This window comes from Scatophagus argus, chromosome 2, assembly GCF_020382885.2.
Source record: "Scatophagus argus isolate fScaArg1 chromosome 2, fScaArg1.pri, whole genome shotgun sequence".
Classification (NCBI taxonomy): domain Eukaryota; kingdom Metazoa; phylum Chordata; class Actinopteri; family Scatophagidae; genus Scatophagus; species Scatophagus argus.
Genome location: NC_058494.1, coordinates 7,026,771 through 7,049,753, shown reverse-complemented (window position 1 = coordinate 7,049,753; position 22,983 = coordinate 7,026,771). Strand labels below are relative to the sequence as shown.

The window sequence follows — 22,983 nt, the reverse complement described above, 5'->3', positions numbered from 1 at the left end:
TACTACTCTCGTTATTTAGTTGGCTTCATATGAATTTTAATGTTTGCAGTTTCTCTGGACTGTCCCTCAGTGTGAATGTAAATAAGTACAATTTACTGTATTGTACTTAAATACTGTACTTGTACAATGTACAATTTTGTAGTTCTTGTACTTTAACTGGGTATTTCCATTTTCTGCTCAGGGTTTGTTATCTACTTCTACTTCACAACATTTTGGATGAAAATATTGAGTAAGATGGGAAGAGGAAAATTGGGTGAGACCACAGAGTCTTACATACAAAGATAGGTGGCTGCGTCTGACCTACAAGGAACGTATGTTTTTATACTGACGTGTTAATCGATCAAAAGAAGGCTACAGCGACAGCTTTGTTTGAATCCATAATGTTCATAACCACACACACTTTGGTGGAACTTTTTTTCTAATAACTATGATCATGGCCATTAGTCATGTGCTGCTTTTTCTCTGTTGGTCTTATCAGGGCATTAACTGTATGATGGGAACATAAGCCCCATTAATATCTGTCAACAGTCTGCACACAATAATTGCACACAATATCAGGACTGTGATGTATCTGTGGATCTCTGCTGCCGCTAACATTGAGGTAATGTAGAGCGTACTAAGTGTGAAAGCAGCCGAAGCCAAAAACATGGGTTCTGTGAAGTGGCAGGACCTCTTTGCAGCATTGTTACTCTGGGGATATATGTAACGTTATGATTGTCTATAAGACATCTTCCAGCTGCATGCTGCTCTGTGGATAGGGACTAGGGGAGACAAGCTTGAGGTGGGAAAGTCTGGAAAACCCCAGTCATTCCCTGTGGGCTGTCAGGAATGACTGGGATCTGCCAGGAGAGGAGGGGGGAACACCACTGGAATGACTGAAGCAGGGTTGAAGGAAGGAGGGAGTAAAGAAGAGAGAATAACTTGGGGACAGAGGAAGAAGTGGGGGGAGGGAGGTGTCTGGATAGGAGGAGAAGAACAAACAAAAGGAGAGAGACTGAAAATGGTTTAGATGAGAGTGCAAGGAGGAAAAGAGAGGACAGGGGACTTGGGGCCTAAACCAGGGGCCAAACCACTCCACCACAGAGTACGTCTGGAAGTGATCACACTAGAGCTGAATGGGGATTGGGGGTGAACACACACACGCACACACACATACATTCACAAATGCAAAAAAAAAAAAGAACCCAGCATACAAAAGACACCTCTAACAGATGTCGACCACATGCATACATCCAATTACACCCACATGAAACAAAAATTCACATGAAACACACTCACATTAGAAACAGAATACACTCTGCTGAAATGTGTGGGAATCTAATTGGTGTAAGGATCGGGTAACCAGTTTCCACTGGTGAGGTTTCTACCTCTGTCATTTCCTCTTGTCCTCCGTGGCAGTTCAACCACAATCAGCTGCTATAAAGTCACATCAAATCTCTTTTCATGTGCTGGTGCCAACCTCTGCTCTTCCAGGGACAGTCTGAAATAGCTAATCCGAGTGATTATGCTTGCTGTGCCATCTGGCCAGGACAGCCTGGCTCAAGTGAGGAAATGGCCAAGACACACATGAATTAAACCAGCACATATGCTACACCGCCAGGGTCAGCTTTATTAGATTTGATTAGTTTAAAAGTGTACGTTGAATCTGAGTGACGATGTTGCCAAATTTGGGTATGCGTAATGTCACATTCATTAAAAAGAAAAATAGTTGTTGGTACAAATCAGGTTATAGTGGGAAATATGAGAGTGCTTTTACTTCACAATGATGGATAATTTTTGGCATGTTAGTGATATAAAGTGCTTCCCCTTGAAGGTTTTTTGGAGGGCAGTCTTTTCCTTACACTTTGAATGTTTCTCAGTTGTAGAGCCCATTGTTCATTGTTTTGTCTTATTAAAACCAACTAGAAGCTCCTATTTTTATTTTACTGGCAGTTTCATTTTTATTCATTTCATTGTTTTGAACTCAAAGACATACTCCTACAGGTAATGATCTTTTCTTTCATCCTGTGCTCTGTTGTCACAGTGATACCTTTCTTGCCTCAGTGCTACAGGCACAAGTTCTTGTAGAAAATACATCAGAAAGGCATTTAATTGTGTACACATGGCCAAGAAATGAGATTTTCATACAAAAAACTTGGCTGTTTTACCCTTGTTTCTCTGATGTTTGATTTGTACACTGGGTGTCACTTGGGTGCCTAATGTTACTGCAGAAGGCTGACAGTGATTGTTAAGATAAGATAATCCTTTATCAGTCCCATAACTGGGAAATTACTAAATCCTAAATTGTTATTTAGGTCCATGTGGGTTCTTTGAGAGAAGTAACTGCAGCTATGTACTGGCTCCCTGTGTATATTGAGGGGAAGGTAGTAGCTGCACCCTGTGCGTAAAGACAGGGTGTAGACCCAATATCACAAACACCTATGTAAATTCTTTTCAATGTTTAGTTTGAATATGATGTCATAAAATGTGATTTCCTGTTGAGAGCATGAGCATGACAAAATGTTTCAAATATACTAAAGCTCCTATTTAATAGCTGGTTGGGGTTTTCTGCATTGCAGTTACCTCTGAGGATCACGCTTACTCTATGAAGTGTCATTCAAGCATACCAAACTTAGTGAGAAACTATTTGACTCCTGAGAAATTAAACTGAAACATTTCGATCTGATGAGTGACGGACTTATAACCTGGGTAACGTAAAGTCATCGAAGAGACTCCCATACGTCTGCGTTGAGCAATAATGACATCATTCGGACTTCCAAATGCAAACAGAAAACGCCTTCAGAAGCAGCATCAAAAGCCTCTGGCAGATGTGGCTGATATCAGTTTAGTATTCTGTCTTTTGACAAACAGTTTTGTCTTTAATTGCTGATCACCCCTCCTTTCTCGTCTCACGGCTGTCTCTCTCTCTCTCTCTGTCTTCCCCTGTCTCTCTTTTGTCTACTGCTCTCCTGTTGCTCTTTCTGAGTCACAGAGCTATGTTCCAGAGTTAGCTACATTACTGATGTCTGTGTTGAATGATCTCATCGCAGTTCAGCATGTCTGGGATAAAAATCATTGCATTGTACTCTGTGTGTGTGTCTGTGAGCTGTTTTTTTTTTCTTGTCAGCGTTGGGGAAATAGGATATGACTCAAGTAAATTTGGTTTGAATGTGTGTCTCATATGTGAGTCTGTGCCTCTGTTTGCATGAGTGAACGATATGGTGATTAGATTAGATACAGATTTAAGATGTCGCCACATGTTAAAATCTATAATTAGTGAGATTGTGAGATATACAAGCAAACATCACACTTGACTGTGAAATTGGGGGCAGGTAGGCCCTGAAAGTTCCCCTCTTCTCACACACACACACACACACACACTGTAAGCCACACCCCTCTAAAGACGTTTTCTTGCAGAGCCAGCACAGCCAGTTGATTCCACCCACACACAAGACAATAAGTGTGGGCGCTAACCTTACAGTGTTTTGATGTGAAAGTGTGTGTGATAATGAGCCAAGTCCTGTGAGAAAACACAGTCTGTGGCTCCATGTGGCTAAAAGTGCGTGTCTGGACAGCTGACTCTTGGCTCTCATGTGCTGTGTGAGCTTGTGTGTGTCCTCTGTGTGATGAGGGACTATCCTAATCCATGTCTCTTTGTGCTCCCTTACAGTCAGCTGCAGTCTCCGATGGAGGTGAGTAGACATGTCTTTATAGCATTTGACTCACCCTATATCTGTTTTAATAATCTATGACTTTTCTCATGATTTTGAATCTTGAATCTCTACTTTTTTATTTCTTTCTTTTACATTACTGAAATGGTTTCCCTTCATTCTTCAGTTGTTATAATCTGTGAAAGTGTCCTTTTATGTAATGAAGTTAATGTCTCATGATATTGTTGTTGATGTTGTTGCTTTCACTATATTCACTGAAACAACAGACACTCTGGTTTGACCTGTTCAACTTCTGCCCCACCTCTGCCTGCTGTGCTGAGTTTCACAGGCTGTAATCTAAAGGTAGTCACAAAGTTGCAAACTTTAGCTGCAGAAAAGGACCTTGTAGTGACAAATCATGGATGGAGACATGCAGCATGAGATAAGGAGCACTTTAAAAGGCTAATGTGGTTTTGCATTTACTAATTTATACTGGTGTGTTTGTGAAACAGCCCTGGGAATCAGAAATAATAGTTTCATATGTGAAAGCTTGTTATTGATAACAAGACAAAATATGCATATCACCCTGGTGTTGTAATTGTCTAGATTTAATTAGCATGTCAAACCTTTGAGGCATCGATTTTTAATTGGATTCTGAGCTGTGTTGTATCATACTGGACTTCATTTGGGGTAAACAGTTGGTGTCATGTGCGCAATTAGCATGTGCCAACACTAACGAAAGATCTCCAATTTAGGAGACTTCTCATGGTGCTTTAACACCTCGCAAATGCACATGAAAGGCACACTTTATGGCAGACGGGAGATAAGAGGAAGAGGGGGTGAGAAACAACAAGGCAGATGTAGAATCCATGGCAGTCATGTTTACAATCAGCTCAACTGAAGAATTGTTTACTGCCACTTATTCACACCACGTGTCCCTGGACGAGGGGTTGTTAGTGAGTCAAGTGGAAAGTGCTCTGACCTTGCTGACATTTATGTGCATGTGAATGAGGCTAGTGAAAAGTGTAAAGAGTGTAGATCACCAGGGTATAGTCTGTGAAATGTGCACACAGCATGGTCTGTGTGTCGGTCTATTGGCTGAGAGCCCATCTATGCACTGGTCTTATTTTGATTAAAGGTTGTGTCTTTCTATAAATCATTTGCTGCTTTGTTGTTGACCCTCATTGTTACATCATTCTGAGATAACATAAGTAAACGCTAAGAAAAAATATACAGCGGTAGTTTGATAGGTAAATCTGACTGTACATATCTGTGAGTCAAGAAAGTCATGAACTCAGTGAAGATTACATGAAAAATGTTATCTTAGCAGCTACTGGGATCCTGCACAACTAACCTCTGTATACTGTGGAACAGTTGCTATCATGTGAGTGAGAAGAGTGAGAAGCCCAACATGATGAGAGATGCAGTGGTGCCTTAAAGCTTAAAGAAGCCACCATACAGCTGGGTGAAATCTCGTTGTCCTGCTCTCTGTACCACCACTGAGGTGCCCTTGAGCAAGACAGTGAAGACTCTAACTGCTGCTCAGTGCAGCTGTTCAGCAACCAGCAGATCAGACTGTAGACTCTAATAATCTTTAACATTGTATATAATCTAACACTGAAAATGTACAGCTCTACATGAAGACCACCTTTTATTTAGCAAACTCACATCTTCTTGTTTGTAGTTACTAAGTTATTAATGCAAAATGTAAACAATAAATACATTATATTATAGCTGAAATTAGCCCTCTCTTTTCCATCTCCAACTAGAGATGCTTACACTTGAATGCATCATTACTTATAATCCAATAGTGTGGGCCATTCTGCAGGATGACTACTTTTCCTTTTGGTACTTTAAGTACAATTAGATAATAATACCTGTTAGATGATAATACTCATGTACTTTTACTTAAGTAACACTGATTGCAGGACTTGACTTTTTAATATTTTTTTATAGTTACGCTGTGGTATTGCCACTTCAGTGATAAAAATACACACCACCGTTTCATGTTTAATACAACTGAATCTGTTTTATGGATGTTTTAAATATTAAAGGAATCAGTCACTGTAAGTTTTGCAGTCAGTGTAAATGTATTCATAGTTCAGTGTAGAAACCACTTGTTAATGTTACTGCGACATCAGGAAACTGCTCACAAAAGTGTACCATTTTGCTTTCAGAACAAAAAAGAAAAAAGCAGTATATACCAAATAAATAATTTATTATAACAAAAAATCTGAAATAATTTGTGAAAGTAAAGTCCTTTCTATTGTAGCATGAATTTGGACTTTTGTGAGTGTGCGTGTGCCACTAAATTTAAGACTTTGTTAACTTCAGCAATATGATTTGTATACTTGTTTTGTATGCCTTACTGTGAACCTGTCTCATAAATTAGATTTATTTTGATCTATCAGAAAAGACAAGTGGGGGCTGACCGATAATCGTACTTATTTTTTGTTCCAGTCAGTTAATGTGCGCGCGCGTGTGTGTGTGGGCAGCTATATGAGGGCTGCAGGCCTCATTAGTCTCAGTAGTGGCCTTCCTTTAACAAGCCCCTCATCAATACTGCAGCTTTGTGTGTGTGTGTGTGTGTGTGTGTGTGTGTGTGTATGTGTGTATACACACACACACATATGTATGCATTTCTGCTCTGTTTTTAGTCCTCCTCCTCCTCCCTCGGCTCTGAATTATTCATCATCACAAGGCCTGTGTGTACTTGTATCACTTACCTACCTGCAAGCTAATAAAGGTGTGTGTGTGTGTATATGTGTGTGGACGTACATGCAGATGGGTGTGCATGTTGTGACCTGACTCTCTGTGGTCTCTCTGGTTGCTCACCACCGACAGCCTTTTTCTCTCTCTCTCTCTCTGACTCTCTTTTCTCCCTTCTATTCCTTTTTCCTCCTCTCGCTTGCTTGCTTCCTTCCTGTCATGTTGTCAGCTGTGTGTGCGTGTGTGTGCGCCCTGTCTTGAACTGTGTGTTCAACCAGATGTGTTTGAGTTTGCAAAGGGCCCTGATAGGGTGAGTATGGATGGAGGGGCTTGGTTACCCCTCAGGATTCGTTACCTGCCCCGCTGGCACCACACAGGCACCTACCAGCTCTACCAAGGTGAGGATATAGTTGGTGCTTCAAATGCTTTGTTTCCATCAAAAGAAAATGTCAATTTTAGAAGCAATAAAATCGAACATATTGATAGCACAATCCGAGATGTTGATTACCAGCTTAGTTTAGTTTAATCACTGGCATTCTTTTAAAGATTGCTAAGTTTAAACGGAATCCCCAATTACAGTATGGGCATTTTGTTAAATAAATGGTTTTGTAATACAGTGGATACAGTAGAGCTTAACCTGTCCGAATGTGTGAGGACTGTTGTAATCAAAGTTAGTTGAAAAGCGTGATGATTAAGTGCTGTACCTCTGCTCTGCTGTTTCTTTTGTCAGTTGTCCAGACAAGATAAAAGTGAATTGAACATCAGCTTTATAAAGGAGTGAGGAGTGAAGCTGCATTATTGCTGTCTGTGGGACAAATTCTGAGTACAGTAAAATAGGAAAAGTACTTTTCTTTCTTTCTTTCTTATTATCTTATTCTGGTTTGCTATTATGGAGGTTCCACTTTGCCCACTGAGCTCTACTGAGCAATTTCCCAGTAATATCTCTCTAAATGGCTGCTATCCTTTGGCATGTTCAGCAAGATGTACCCATTGTGAAACATAGATATCAAAATGTACTAAACTGTTCAGTAATCCTCCTTAAAGCCATTAAAAAGTTGGTTTCAAATGTTAAGTGTTAAGAACATTAACCATTCATGAATAAATAATCAACAATTATTTATTAAGAGTTTAATGTGCTTTGTTGGAACTTTTTTGATATGCTTCGATTGAGGGTGACCTAACAACAGCACAGCTGTTACGAGCAGTCGTTCATCCATCGGAGGGATGGACCCTGCAGTCTACTTGTCGAAATGTCTTTGGGCAAGTCACTGAGCCTAAAAGTGCTCCCAGTGGCTGTTACATTGGTGTACGGGTGTTCGTGTGAATAGTAAACGCTCCTGATGCTTGCGTGGTATCCTCTGCCACCAGTGAATATGTGTGAGTGGTCGGTCAGACTACAAAAATCCATTTAATTATTGCATGACACATTTTACAACGGGTCTTTTAACGGGTTACTCATAGAATATTTCCATTTAATTCCAGGTTTCAGAATTTGTCATCTCTAACTACTCTGCTTTGAGAAAACGATCATTAATGTGAAATGCTGTCTGAAACTGATGATGTATCTTTAGGGTCTGTGTGATAAACTTTTGATATATCCAGGATGTGTGTTGTCATCGTCCCAGGATAAGTGCTTAAGATTGGAATGGATGGTTTGATGTTTCCCTACCACTCACAAATTAAAATCAATGGCCGAAGTAGAAATCTTAGTTTACCATTCAGTTTGAAACTGAATGAGAGTTAATGAGTCAAGTTTACAAAAAAAAAAAAGCCTCAGTGTGAGAACTGTCTTTGATAACATAAAAATGGTGAAAAATGTCCAAAAGCGGAAATCACATTAGCCATTAATAGCCAAGTTTCCAAGTTTTAAATCACAAAGGACTTTAGCTGTGTGCAGCACACTGGTCTTTCAGTTTATTTGGAGGATTTGCGTCGTCTCAGGCACCTGACCGGTGATGCTTACCCTCTGGCTGTTCTTGTATTTTGTTTTATCTCAACAGTGTCCCACTTTCAGTTCATTAGGCCTGAAGCTGTGTTATTTTGGTTACTCAGCTTCGCTCTGTGCCTTTGCTTTGCAAGTCTGTCTTAACATTAGGAGAATAGACATATTCAGGTCTAGTGGAGGAGAAAATAATCAAAACTTAAAGGCATTGCAGCTCTCCACTGAACAATTCAGCATCCATGCAATTTTAAAATACTTTTATTTAGAACAATGAGTTGAAAATAGCTCAGACAAATGGGTAGATCAAGTCTGTAATAGCGGTATTGTAGGGAATTTATGAAGGAAATTGTGCTGCACAGAAAACCACAGTAGGCATGTGTGGGTGGAGGAGGTCTCACTGAACTGGCTGCTGCCCTGGCCTGATTATCAGCACCTGGGACACACAGGGCCCAGGTGAATACCATACTGTTGATAGTGCTGCCTTCAGGTGAAGCTCTACAGACAGAGCTAAACAAAGCAGCAAAAAGGGCAAGCGAACAAAGAGGAACAAATAGTTTTTTGATCAATAGACTCTGAATCACATCAAATTTGGAGTTATTCAAGGATGCTCAGCCCTACTGAAGTCACTAGCACCGCAACTATTTGATGTGTGTATTTGTGTGTACAGAGCTCAACAGCGTGGAGCTTCAGGGCTGCAGCAGCGACAACAGTCTGAACAGTAATGCCAGCCTGCCCAGCGTTCAGAGCCACCGGCGCCACACTGAGAGGAGAGTGGCCAGCTGGGCTGTCTGCTTCGAGAGACTGCTGCAAGACCCTGTGGGAGTCCGCTACTTCTCGGTACTGCAACAGCACACGACTGGTAGCACGTTCACCTAACAGTTAACTGGCTTTGTTTCCTTCCAACTGTCAAAAGGACTTTTTGGCAATTCTTCTAATGTTGTAAAGTGAAAAGCTAAATCACCTGAGCTTCTGTCAGAAATGTAAGGGGTTTGTGGGATTTGTTGTTGTATTTGTCAGCTCAAATTAGTCTCATTCTGCTTTTGTTCTGTCAGATCTACAGTGCTCATAGAAATGGCAAATATTTTTCAAAATGAGACATTTCTGTTTTTCTTTGGGTGTGTATTAGTTTGCCTCATTTTGCTTCGATCCGCATTTAATTTTTGGGCTTCAGGAGTTCCTAAAGAAGGAGTTCAGTGAGGAGAATATCCTGTTCTGGCAAGCTTGTGAGTTCTTCAGCCACGTCCCTGAGAATGACAAGAAACAGGTAATACACACACATGCATCCATTTACAGTCCTCTAGCAATAATGAGAAACAACTAAATGGATTACTGAGCTCTTTTCATTTCTCATCTTCTCCATCTCACTTTCTTATTACATTTCTTTTTATCTATACCTTAACCTCTTCTCCGCCCTACCTCCCTACCGTCTCACCTCCTCCAGCTCTCTCAGCGTGCCAGGGAGATCTACAACAGCTTCCTGTCCAGTAAAGCCACAACACCGGTCAACATAGACAGTCAAGCTCAGCTTGCTGATGACATACTCAATGCTCCCCGACATGACATGTTTAAGGAGCAGCAGCTACAGGTAACATATACACCAAAACCCAGCATACACTAAATAAACAAAAGTGTACATCGCATTCTCGCGCAAGTGCACGGACATTGGTGTGGAGTTGTTTCCCCCCCTGCGACTGTGACAGTTTCCACTCTTCTGGGAAGACTTTCTGCTGGATTTTTTTGGGGGGAAGGGGGTTGCCCATTCATGCAGTGGAGAGTTTGTGATGACGGACTCGTTTGGCCATGTCTTTTTAGACTTTGCTTTGTGCACTGGGACACAGTCATGCTGGAATAGACAAGGGCCTTCCCCAAACTGTTGCCACAAGCAGCATTACACTTCCCTTCATTAGAAGTAAGGGGTTGAACCCAACCCCTGAGAAACAACCCCATCCCAATACTTATGTCTATATAGGGTATGTATTGACATCTCAGTGTGGTTGACAATTACTTCTGTGCAACAGGAAGCATCTGCTCCAGAAGCTAAATGACACTGACTTCTGACCTTCCTTATGAGGGGGAACTGAAAAAAGGCTTTCCCTGAAGGACATATTTGTTATCTCTCATAAAACTGAATCCCAACAGTCCCCTATTGAAAACTGACTAGTATTACAGCACAGGGTGCTTGCACAACATAAGATAAAGTATTCATCATTGCCTGCTTTCTAACACCGTGGATGTGAATGACTTCTTAGATCTGCATGTCGTGGAGGGCTGAAAAGCTTCATTGATTTCAACAGCTGAGCTCAGATGTTCAGACTTTGATAAGAGTCACAAGGCTAGAAGGATATCCTCAACATAACCTTCCATATTTTTACACATCAGACATGCACACGTTCTCCCAAAGACACGCACACGTCCGCACACACATGCGCACGCGCACTTCAAAGCCTGAGGAGAGCTTTTTGTGGAATACCCCTGGGCTTGTGTCTTGGCTCCCATGGTGCCATTGACTTAAACTTCAAACTTTATTGTCAGTATATTTTTTACATACATTGAAATTCTTCTCTGCATTTAATCCATCACGGGTTGAGCACACACATGCAACATGCAGTGAAACACACAGCAGCAGTGGGCTGCCATGTCAGGCACCCGGGGAGCAGTTTTGGGGGGCTAGGTGCCTTGCTCAAGGGCTCATCAGCCATTACTAATGGAGGGTGAGAGCATTGATTAATTGCTCCACCCCTCACCCAATTTTTTTTCTCTTCTTGCCGGTCCAGGGGGAATTGAACCGGCAACCGGAAGTGAGATATTAGACTTTTTTTTTCAGATTTTATTTTTCTCCCAAGAGCTTTCAAAATCTTCTTCCTTCCTGCATTTTCTGTCACCCACTGATTACTTCCTTCTTTCTTTCTATTTCACCCCTTTAGATTTTCAACCTAATGAAGTTTGACAGCTACACACGGTTCCTCAAGTCTCTGCTGTATCAGGAGTGTATGCTTGCTGAGGTGGAGGGGAGGCCCCTGCCTGACCCCTACCACATCCCCAGTAGCCCCACCTCCAAACACAGTACCACTGGCTCTGACCGCTCCAACCTTTCCACACCCAAGAAGGTAACACAACACACACACACACACACACACACATACACACCAACACTTCCACTTGGCTGTGTCTTGTCAGTTTTCACAGTATTACTGCTGGAATTACAAATACCTGGGGGTGTACTTAGACCACAAACTGGACTGGTGCAAGAACGTGGACATGGTCTACAGAAAGGGCCAGAGCCGCCTCTACTTTCTGAGGCGGCTGAGGTCCTTCAACATCTGCAGGACGATGCTGAGGATGTTCTACGAGTCGGTGGTGTCCAGTGCCATCACATATGCCGTTGCCTGCTGGGGCAGCTGCCTGAGGGTGAGGGACACTAACAGACTCAACAGAATCATCAAGAAGGCCAGCCATGTTGTGGGAGAGGAACTGGACTCTCTGACAGTGGTGTCTGAGAGGAGGATGTTGTCCAAAATAAGAACTATACTGGACTTTCCCTCTCACCCTCTCCACAATGTGCTGATCGGCTACAGGAGCTCGTTCAGCAACAGACTCATACTGCCACGATGCACCACAGAGCGACACAGGAAATCATTCCTGCCTGTCGCCATCAAACTGTTAAACTCAGCACTGTGACGGACACACTCACTGTTTATACAATGTACATATTGGCTACTTTTACACATTGTACATACCTGTATTTTTAAATTTTCTTAAAAAATTTTTTGAATACAGTTTTTGTAAATACTACCGTACTTGAGATTTTAGTTTTTGTTTATCCTATTTATATACTCTGCACTTTTCTCCTTTCTTGGTCGGGAATACTGCATGTGCAATTGTCTGTAGAAACAAGAATTTCCCTCCAGGGATTAATAAAGGAATTCTGATTCTGATTCTGAATGCACAGAAGCATCTAGATTGATTTATGAAAATCAAATATAGAAATGGCCTATGAATTCATTAGGATGAGAACGATGCAAAAATCCAGGTTATTCAGGAGTTTGATGGATTCAGAGTGTTTGCCATCTAGTAGAGCAGTTTTGTGTGTTTTCTCCAATGGAATTGCATTGATCCTTTGAATTTTTATATGTACATCTATGTGCTCTCCTCTCTTTTTTTTTTTATTTTGTTTGCGTATTCTAGGAGGACAAAAAGAGCAAGTCAGGCAGATCTTTAAACGAGGACAGTCGGGATGATTCGGGAGACCGGAGGAAAGGCATGTTCTTCTCCTGGTCTCGCAACAGGAGCTTTGGCAAAGGCCCGAAGAAACGAGAGCTGGCCGACTTCAACTACAGTCAGTAGCTTTTTTTTTTTTTTTCAGTTTTGAGTTCAGTTCAAACAGAAACCATATAAAATTTTATTATGTTAAAAATGGACACTTTTGAAAATAGGTGTGTTGGATATACAGTAGAGTGATAGTTGAATTGTTCACTTGTTTATCTTTTTGCAGAACACTTCTGACAAGCGTATTGTTTTTCAGATTTCTCTGGCAGCAACGGTCGGCGTGAATCTCAGGGTTCACTGTCTTCAGGAGCCAGTCTGGAGCTGGGGACGTCGGGGTCTGGGAGGAACGAGGTCAGTCTGAAAGGAGACATCAACAGATAATTAGTTTAGTGGTTGTAGTAATAGGCTCATACACATTCATTTCAGCATGGAGCAGCCGTAACTTCACCCTCTTCCTTTCAAAATATCTGTTTTAAATCTTTTTTTTAATTTTATTTTAAAACCCTCTTCACTCACTATCTCCTTTCCTCCTCCCTATCTTTGTCTCTTTTTTTGTACGCTCAGGGTGATGTTTCCCGTGGTGCAGTATCAGTGACAGCAGAGCGTGGAGGAGGCAGCGCCCCCTTGAGGCAGTGTAACATAAGCTTACCAGATGGCTCATGTTGCTCAGTGCCACTGCGGGCTGGAGTGTCTATCAGAGATCTGTTGCTGGGTCTCTGTGAGAAGCTCTGTATCAACTTGGCAGCCATAGACCTCTTCCTTGTCGGAGGGGAGAAGGTACAACACAAGAGAATCTGGAGCCGTCCAAAATACCTTGTATTTTTGCCTTCTTTTATACAAATCAACCACAACCAATCACATTAAGTATATGTTGGTTGTTACTTGAAAAAGCAAAAAAACACACTTGTAACCCAAAACAACAAAGACTTTATAGTTTCTTTCAGTTCTGTGAAGCACTTTTGGTTCTTTCAGCATCACTGTTTTGTTTTATGGTCTGCAACTGTTTCAGTTCAGTTTCAAACAGGCAATAGTTTCATAATATTTTGGCCATTTCAACTTTATAAAGTCACACACAATATGTGTGACATGTTTTATTTTCAGCTTCTTGTGAAGTTCTTCCCACAACAAGAAAATATGAATGCAGCTTTAATCAGTGATTATTACAACTACTAGAAAGAAGCATTGTCTATCAGTCAGGGGGTCAGCGGGCCGTAGTTGTCACAGGTTTAGCTTGTGCTGTTTTATTTGACAGTCTGTGATCACATGTTGGGCTTAGACAATAAGCTTGACATTCTTAATGATGGCTTCTCTTTTTTCTGTGTCTCGCCCTGTCAGCCACTTGTTTTGGATCAAGACTGTATGACATTGTGCTCTCGGGACCTCCGACTGGAAAAACGCACTCTCTTCAGGTACAGTAATACACAGTAATCCCTTCAAACATTTCAAACCGAGACTAGGAATAAAGCTAGTTTTGAAACCACGATTAGCGCTTATGCTGCAGCTATAATGTCCTATGTCTCGTTTTCCAGGCTAGATTTGGTTCCTATTAACCGTTCAGTGGGCCTAAAAGCGAAGCCCACCAAACCAGTGACTGAGGTCCTTAGGCCTGTGGTGGCCAAATATGGCTTGCACCTCTCTGACCTGGTGGCACGTATTGTAAGTCCTCCCTCATTCTGGCTGCCTGTAGGTAGACGGAAAGTGTATGTGAGGACGTCAGTCTCATATCGTGTGTGTGTGTGTGTGTGTCTGATTGCGTGGTGCAGAGCGGGGAGTTGGAGCCATTAGATCTAGGTCTTCCTATATCCAACCTGGACGGGCTACGAGTGGTACTAGATATAGCAGAACACACTCCTGAAAAAGGTAAGGAACACATAAAAATTAGTGCATGTATTGTATGTGTCCGTTATTGTCAGTTTTACATTCGTATATCTACATGTGCTCCTTTTCCTTCACCCAACAGACAAACAGAAGGTCGTAGTCCCCTCAACAAGCAGAAACCAGTCAACAACAGTAAGATCTCCTCCAGACTTATATTTCCAGTTTTCTTCTCGCTTTGGAATGTTCCATAACCCACCGAATGTCTCCACTTCCTTGTTGATGATGTCACGCTACTAAGTGTCTCTCTTGCTCGTCTTCAGTCACCCATGTCTGTTTGCAACGTGTTAAAAATGTACGCAGGTGTGTGATGTGTGTCTCTGGCAGCGTCGGGGCTGTGTGTGATTGTATTTATGTGCACCGTTGCTGTGTGGCCGAGAGCCTCGTCACACTCTCGAGGTTCCTAATGTTCCATCGTTGTGTTATGCCTGTTGGCCGAATGCATCGCTGACTTCTTTTTCTGGTTTGCTGGTTTTCTTTCTTAATAACAAACCCAGTGGCCAGGTTACAATAGCCCAGCGTCGCACTGTGTTTTCTGGGTCTCCCTCTATGCATCTAGAAAGGGCTTAGTCGGTGGCAGTAGCATCTTCTGAGGTTTCTTCTTACGGGGGATTTAAGCTGATTGATCTGATCTGCAATGGCCTTTTATTAGTTTTGTGGTTGATTCCAGAAGAATCTTTTTTTAATCTTTAAACAGGGTGTTTCTAACTCCAAGGGGAGTAGTGTGGCTTTAAGTTGTAGTAGAAACTTCATCTCTCTGTTGTTCTGTGTGTTACTGTATCGTACATATTAGTGGTATGTAGTACACATAGTGGTGGACATTGTGGTTGTCTGAATGGAACATCCCATCTGTCTTGTAATTTGAATTTATCGAAAATATGTTTTTTACAGTAGGTGATTGATAATTATATAAAACCAACGGTCTCATTATCATAATTATTTTTAATCAACTTTGTGCCCCCAGTGCCCCATCAAAGTGTCCCCAATTCACAGTTTTGTCACTGTCCTTGCCATCAGTAGCACTAGTCCCCACACGTTGACACAACTTGTGCCCTCGCTTGCACCATCATGACTCACCAGGGCTCTAATGCCCCGCTCCGCTCTCCTTGTGGCCCCCAGGGGGAGAACAGGCCATCAGGGAAAGCCGGTTCAGTCCACCCCCATGGGGAAAACGGCAAGGCTGGGCCCAGCCCTGACACAAGCAGCCAGCCCTTACCCAACCATTCTGTCTCTCTCCATAAGGCTCCGGAGAAGAGAAAGCAGAAAAAGATTAATATAGATGAAGCTGAAGGTAAAGACTGAACGACCTCTCTCTCTCTCTCTCCCTTCTGTGTTTCTGTAGCCTTTGTTGCTATGATCACACTAACTCTATTGCCTGTGTGCAGTATTGCAGAAGCAGCACCAAATGCTTTCAAAGCTAGCTAGCTACATGTAGCACAGTCAGCTCTGCTCACACTGTACGTAGCTTTGACTTGTCTAACTGATTAATACACGCACTGCTGCATGTTTTCTGAATTACAATGTTTTATTGATTATTATGCATCATTTTGGGTGATTATTCATTTGCTTGTGTGTGTGTGTGTGTCTGTGTGCGCACACATTCATGTATGTGTGCCTATGTGTGTTTGTACACCTGTTTCTGTTTGGGGTGGGTTTGCCTGCAGAGTTCTTCGACCTCCTATCCAAAGCTCAGAGCAACCGAGCAGACGACCAGCGAGGCCTGCTAAACAAAAGCGACCTGCAACTCCCAGACTTTCTGCGCCTGTCGCCAGTGGCAACCAACCAGGCTGGACCTCCTCCATACGACCCCGAGCCCAGTTGCTCCACCCCGTATTCCCGTAACCCCAACAATGGCAGCTTCCCTAGCAGCGGTCGCCGGGGCAATAAGGCGAACAGCAATGACAGAGGGGGAGGGGGAGGCAGCACCCACTTGCTCAGTGCAAGCCATCAGTCCCAGAGCTTGGACTCTGCACTGGGCACTGAGAGTGGAGGGGGGAGGAAAGCCAGACCACCTCCCCCATTTCCTGGCACCATCTCCCCCATCCACCCATCCCAGGGTGCCCAGCGTTGTCTCCTTCAGGACTCTGTAAGGGGAGAAGCGGTCCAGACGCTGGAGGAGGACACCCTGTCGGATCTGACTCTTGTAGGAGAGGGGGACATTAACAGCCCCAGCCTAAACTACGTCACTCCCTCGGCCCTACAGTGCAAACACCACCCCCGACCCCAACCACAAGCACAGGACAGTCAGCCTAGCTCAGGTACTTCCCCCGTGTGAACTCTTGAAACTTTTGAACTTTCACTTCCTCCTTCACCTGACTGTGAGTGGGACTGGAGACACAATGAAGTCATTTTGAGTTTCCTTGTTGGTCACTCTTTGGTCTGTGGCTGAATCGGCCTTCAATGCATCCAGAGCTCCTCCTTTTGATTTCAATTTCTTCCGCTTAATTAAAATTACCTAAGATTTAGTTCCTTATTTACGAGTCAAACAATGTAAATGACTAAGCTGAGACTCATCACATTCAGCAGTGTGTTAATTCAGTCAAATATAGGGATATAGTGAATTGATATAGTGATGTATGCACTACCCTGCAGCCAGCACCTACTGTAAGTCAACAACAAGCTTAAGAGGTCAGAAACACGAAAAGAGGAAAGATGGATGCATTAGGCTCGGACAGAACCTGACCTCGAATTTCCCCTGCGTGGTGTGTATCTGTGTTAACTTCTGAGTGGACTTGCTGTGGATTTCTTTTTGGAAAGCTCGAGGATGATTGGTGATCACCAGTGCCAGAATCCCTCCTTCACCCACCCCCGCACCCACCGTCCCATGTACAGATTTTAACAATGCACTTTAGCCACTTACAAAGAAGACCGTACACATTTTTAAAAATCTTTTTTCTCCCTGTTTGTTTCAAGCTGCAGGTAGTTGAGCTGCCATACATTCAGAAAGCAATTAGCTAGCAGTCGTCACTGTCTGTTCAAAATCATTTCAAAGTGGACCATGTATGCTTTTCAGCCTGTTCCATGCTTTTGAGCACACTGCATGCTGACCCCATAAATACAAACATATACGACAATATCATGACCACATGCATTTGCTGTTCTTTATCGACTTGAGCACAGTGCATTCTGTGTTCCCACCACTGTCCTCTCACCTCAGGCATTTCTCGTGTCACTCATGAAGACTATGGAGAGTCCTTGCTCTCTGACAAGATGATTCAGAAACTTGCGCACTGCCTATACATGAGCAGTTTTTGGTTTTCTACATCCATTTTCTTCTTTGCACTACATCACACAACAGCGGCATCTCTTTTTATTCTTTCATTCACAGTCTAGCAACTCAACAGTGTTGTAAACTGCCTTTCCTTGCAGGGTTTTAGCTGGAAAATTTGGTTCTAACAAGTCAAATGGTTTCACTTTTTAAAGGTTTCGCTCTTACTTAATCGTGCTATTAATTTATCCCGTGTCCTTTTCATTTTTACAGTCTATCAGTTAAAAGTATTAATTTGTATATAGTCAACTCTGTGAAATCGTGTCGCTGCAGTCACTGTTAAGATGCAATGCAGCCATGCAGTTTCTTCAGTAGTATCACAATATCTGTTCTGTTCAGTCGACTGTACTGTCTGTAAATAGATCAAATAAATGTTTTAAAGGTTGAACTCTCTCTGCAGAGCCTCATGTGAGCTGCCTTCTTTCTTGACCTTTATCTTCTTTTGCCTTTTTTTTTTCCTGTTATGAATGTGTGCCTGAATTTTTTTCCCAACACTTATGTACATGGAAGCGCTGACCTGGGATCAGAGTTTACATGTAGTTTTGTTAAATCTGGGTCATTCAGTTAGGTATTCATGTGCATCCTCATATCCTGATCACAGAGAACGTCACCATGGGAACCAGTGGTGGAATGTAGCAGTGTGGAGATTCTTGTACTTTCCTTAAATGTTTCCAGTTTCTTATCCACTCTGTACTTCTGCTCCAGGACATTTCAGAAGAAATATGTTTGACTCCACTATATTTATTTGACCACTGTAGTTATTAGCTATTTGGCCAGTTTAAGGATTTGACATAAAAAGCTGTGATTGTTTCATACAAATCAAACTATCATAATCAATATAAAAATACAGCTCGTGTCCATGGTGTATTAATGATCCAATAGCATAATACATGTTTCTTTTGATACTCTGATACTAGTTTGGCTGTTGGTATTTCTGTACTTAAGTAGTAAGATTTTTAGTTCTTAATTTTTACGTGTAACAGAATACTCTTGCATTGTTGTTTTTCTTTTGTACAGTAATCTCAGGTTATGACACAAAAAAATGTCTTCTACTGATCAAGACCTATCCTAGTTTGAAATCCACTCAATACCAGCTAACAAAATGTGACAGATTTTTCACTTTATTTTTTCTTCTTTTTTTGGCCAACTCACTCCATCTGTACAACCTCTCTCCTATTTATCTTACTTGATATTCCTGCCGTTCTCTCCCTGTTGCCTGTGTGTGTGTGTGTGTTTGTCTGCAGGACAGGGCTTTTGTTTCGAGGTACAAAGGCTTTTGGGGGTACTGGGCTATTAGCTATGCATGGGTTCCCCTCTGCTCAATGCCTCGTTAGGCAATCTTTGTCATGCTGGGCTCTTTGGTAGCCCACAAACAAAACTGGGTTCTGTTTCCTCCTTGTCTTTGCACACACACATTCACACAGATACTCATTTCCACTTCACACATACATGCACAGCCACAGAGCATTTACATCTGTGTGTCTCTTTTGCATCACATGATGATCTTATTCTGTGGCAGTTTTCATTATAATAGTTCTTCATTGTTGTTTGTTGTGTTTCCTCCAGGACTGACATGTGACAACAGCAGCAGCTGTATTTAACTGGTCCATACAATTAAGCAAAACATATTGGTACAGAAGCAGAGAGAGAGAAAAAATCTTTGCCTGCTCCAGTTTCTCCCCTCTCTCTTACGCACACAGACACACAAAGAGCTTCCTGTCTGGCTGTGATGCATGAGTCTGTGGGATTTTTCAAGTGTTCACCAGAAGACTCTGTCTGGGACGATGATAGATCGGAAAGAACAAAAAACCAGTGGAAGACAGTGGATACTTAAATTGTCCTCTTTCTTTTTCTACGTTTTTCAGATGAGGATCACAGAGCGCTTTATGAAAACTATAACATTCATTTGGCCAAGCCCAGTTCACTAGAATCTTGTTGAAAATCATTATTTTGAATATCAAGGAGGGGTTGAGATTTTTTACATTTTTTTTTTTTTTTTAATGAGTCCCTGGGTGTGAATCTTGCTTTCATGCTGCAGGGCCCAGAAAGTTATCTTCTTGTTGTAATTGCATGGGAAAACCCTGTTCACAGAAGCTCTTATATGAATACAGTTTTGGCTTGGTGTTCCAGTTCACTGGCTCTTGTGTGCAGGCCAACAAAATAATTAGTGTTTCAGCTTCATCAGTTTCTTATCTCAAATGGCTCCATCTGCTGGTCAGAGGAGGAAAGAAAACATTTCCTCAGCTGAAACGAGGCAAATTGGACTGCACTGTATTATATCCAGGGTTGAATGGATAACAGGTTCAACAAAACTGACAGCAGTGAGGGACATGTCAATCAAGCTCACTCAGACAGTCCAGGGGAAATCAGAGCTATAGTAGAAATGGCAAAAGAAAATCATGTCCTTTGTCTTTTCCTGAACTTTTCCCTTATCCGGATGGAACACGTCATGAGGTCAGATAAATATGGGAACAAGAAGTCATAAGGACTTAGGAAAAGACAACTGCTGTACCAAAAGAATGCGACTGCATTTAACAAGAGGGCCACAAGGAATTGTGGTCAGTGACATTATTTAATTTCCTTTCGTGAAGGATAGTCCAATGTGCACTATACTAAATAAGATTTTTAAAAAAACAAAGAACAAAATGCTATTTAAGAGGTACAACCTATGTCTAATCAGTAAGTAGAAACACCTGTAGACCTCATGACGTTTCTTCATTCCTCAGCTCTCGTAAAGCTAATTCTGAAACGCAGACTTCAAAACAGGCATATTTTTGTCCTCTTGTAATTTCATTTACAGTTGAGTAACAACGTCAAGCAGCAGCCCTTCCTTAGGACAACTTACTACTGTACTGCACTGTACTATATTGTACATTTCACCAGGGTGTACAGCCATGCCAGCAGCTTTGTGAGGCAGAACTTTGAGTTAAATACTAACATTTAGCAGGCAGGCCAGCATGCTAACATTTGCTAATTTGCACTAAACCAAGTACAGCTGAGGTTTATGGGAATGCCAAAGTTGAGGGATTGGGAAAAGTTGGGTTGAGGGAAAAGTGATTTCCTCCTGAGAGGGAACACGGACATCTGAACCAAATTTCATGGTAGTCCATCTAACATTTGTTGGGGCATTTCACAAATGCAATGTAATATATAACACAGCCGTTCATTCAGCCATGCCACTAACGTGGCTGAAAGCTAAAGCACTGAAATGAGAACAGCACGACACGAGAGAGAGATTTTAATCATCACCTCCAAGATTTGTCACAGCTGACGTTTTGACAGGAAAAACACAGGTGGAATTAATAACATTAATGATGAATGATGAGACTTCATTATCATCATTAATTACCCCAGTGCTTTTCCTGCTACTACATGTCAGATGTCTATAAAACAAGACCAATAAATCTAAAAGAAAGAAAAGAAATGAGACAGATAGCAGATGGCAATGAATCTGAAGTCAGTATCACGTGGTTATTAATATTAACGGAGCCATGTGAAGTAACACCAGGCAATCAGCTGCCCAGCAAAGAGAGGGAGCACATCCCTCTTTCTCATAGCCAGTAGATGGCAGCAGTCTGTATTAAAGATGAGGAGACAGTCTCTTTTCACGCTCAGACACACAAATACACACAGAGAAACACACACATTCACACTGAGCACCAGCTAACCCTCTTTCCCATGATGTCATAGCCAAAAGCCAGCATGGGAATATCTGTCACATCCACTCAGCTTCATGCTGCCACCCAGCTCTGTGTGTGTGTGTGTGTTGGAACAGTTGGGCTGATTATGGCTGTCTGAATGTGATATTTAGCAGATCATTAATAATCCTCTTAATTTCTCTGTCACTTTTTCACATACATGTAAACATGCTGAGAGTATCTTTAGTTCAGTCTGGTTTTTTGTATTATTTCTAACTGAATCACAGATTTTTACCAAGGAATGCAGCTTCTCCTATTTTGAGTGTTTCTTGCCTGTGGACTTTTTTTTGCAGTGATGGTGAGTGCTTTGCTATTCCTTTTGTCTCCTCAGTCTCCTTTGTTGTCCCTCGTCTTAAAGCAGCCTCTTCATTCTTAGGTAAAGCCAGAGACAGACGGAGAGGGAGGGAAAGAGAAGAAGGAGCTTTCAAAATGCCCAGCAGAGGAACAATATCTTCCAAACCCATCCCTCCCTCTCCTTCCCCTCCTCCACCACGGCCTCCTCTTCGCTCTCGTCGCAAATCCAAGTCACCTTCATCCCGCTCCAACCACTCAACCCCAAAGCGAGCCTTGGATTTGGACAAGATTGGGACCACATATGATCTGGAGGACAGCAGGCAAACCCGCAGAGGGTCCAGAGACCTCCGGGGCTCCCAGGGTTCAGAGCTGGACAGGAAGTGGGAGGGTGTGGCTTTGGAGCTGCGTTGCCGTGGGAGCAGGATGAGGTCGGCAGTGTACCAGACTTCAGACTTGCCCTCCATGGTCAAAGCCAAGAGACATTTAGAGCGGAGTGAGGGCAAAGGGCAGATAGACCGGAGTAAACTGAAAGCAACGTTTGTTTGAGGAACCCTGAGTCACTCAGTGGACTCACAGCCTGTCTGACCTGCTGATGGCGTCTCTGTGACTCTGACCACACCGATGGTCTCTGCTGCAGCTCAGACTCTGTTTGGGGGTCAAGTTGAGACCAAGGGCATGGTGTCAACAAGTGTACAGCTGCTCCTGCTCTCTCTACGGAGGACTGCAATTACAAGATGGCAGACTAAGATTAATCAAATGCTGTGTCCTCAATTCCATATGGCATGCTTATTCTCAGTATGTGTTGTCCTTTGGTGGAAAGGAAGTACCTTCATTCAAGAGCTGTACTGAAAGGTCCAGTGTGTAAGATTAATGGGGATCTATTGGAAGAAATGGAATATAATTTTCAGAATTAAGTGTTCAAAGTGTATAATCACCTGAAACTAAAAACTGTGTTTAGCTTAGAACGAGTGTTTTATATCTGCAGGAGCAGCAGGTTCTCTTCCTCCATGTCCACCACTGTGACAGCCTTTAATGTTTTACTGGCAAACAGTAGGTTGTCCTACGTGCTTGGAAGGGGAGTGTGTGGTGATCATACAGATCATATACACTGGACCTTTAAGTACAAGGACTTGTCGGAGTATTTCCAGTTAAAACTACTATATACTAGACTACATTTCAGAGGGGAATATTGTAATATTTAATCCAATACATTCAGTTTCACAGCTATTATTACTGGCTATAAGATTCTTTTTTTTTACCAATTAGTATACTGGATAGTACATACTGTATACAAAGAGCATA

At 42.2% G+C, this 22,983-nt stretch overlaps 1 protein-coding gene across 5 annotated transcripts in view; it reads left to right on the top strand.

The window, feature by feature from the left end:
- The window catches only part of rgs12b (regulator of G protein signaling 12b), a 43,493-nt gene extending 25,419 nt beyond the window's left edge, over positions 1-18,074 (top strand). For 3 of the 5 annotated variants that reach the window (XM_046404126.1, XM_046404136.1, XM_046404118.1), the window contains exons 6-19: positions 3,650-3,671; positions 8,948-9,117; positions 9,452-9,544; positions 9,722-9,865; positions 11,205-11,387; positions 12,466-12,616; positions 12,803-12,897; positions 13,111-13,323; positions 13,882-13,955; positions 14,076-14,202; positions 14,310-14,406; positions 14,507-14,556; positions 15,541-15,712; positions 16,086-18,074. In XM_046404126.1, coding sequence (XP_046260082.1) covers positions 3,650-3,671; positions 8,948-9,117; positions 9,452-9,544; positions 9,722-9,865; positions 11,205-11,387; positions 12,466-12,616; positions 12,803-12,897; positions 13,111-13,323; positions 13,882-13,955; positions 14,076-14,202; positions 14,310-14,406; positions 14,507-14,556; positions 15,541-15,712; positions 16,086-16,696 — 2,202 coding nt within the window. In that variant the 3' untranslated portion in view covers positions 16,697-18,074. The remainder of the gene's footprint in view (positions 1-3,649; positions 3,672-8,947; positions 9,118-9,451; positions 9,545-9,721; positions 9,866-11,204; positions 11,388-12,465; positions 12,617-12,802; positions 12,898-13,110; positions 13,324-13,881; positions 13,956-14,075; positions 14,203-14,309; positions 14,407-14,506; positions 14,557-15,540; positions 15,713-16,085) is intronic. The other 2 variants (XM_046404144.1, XM_046404153.1) reach the window with 2 other exon arrangements.
- The last annotated feature ends 4,909 nt before the right edge of the window (positions 18,075-22,983 follow it).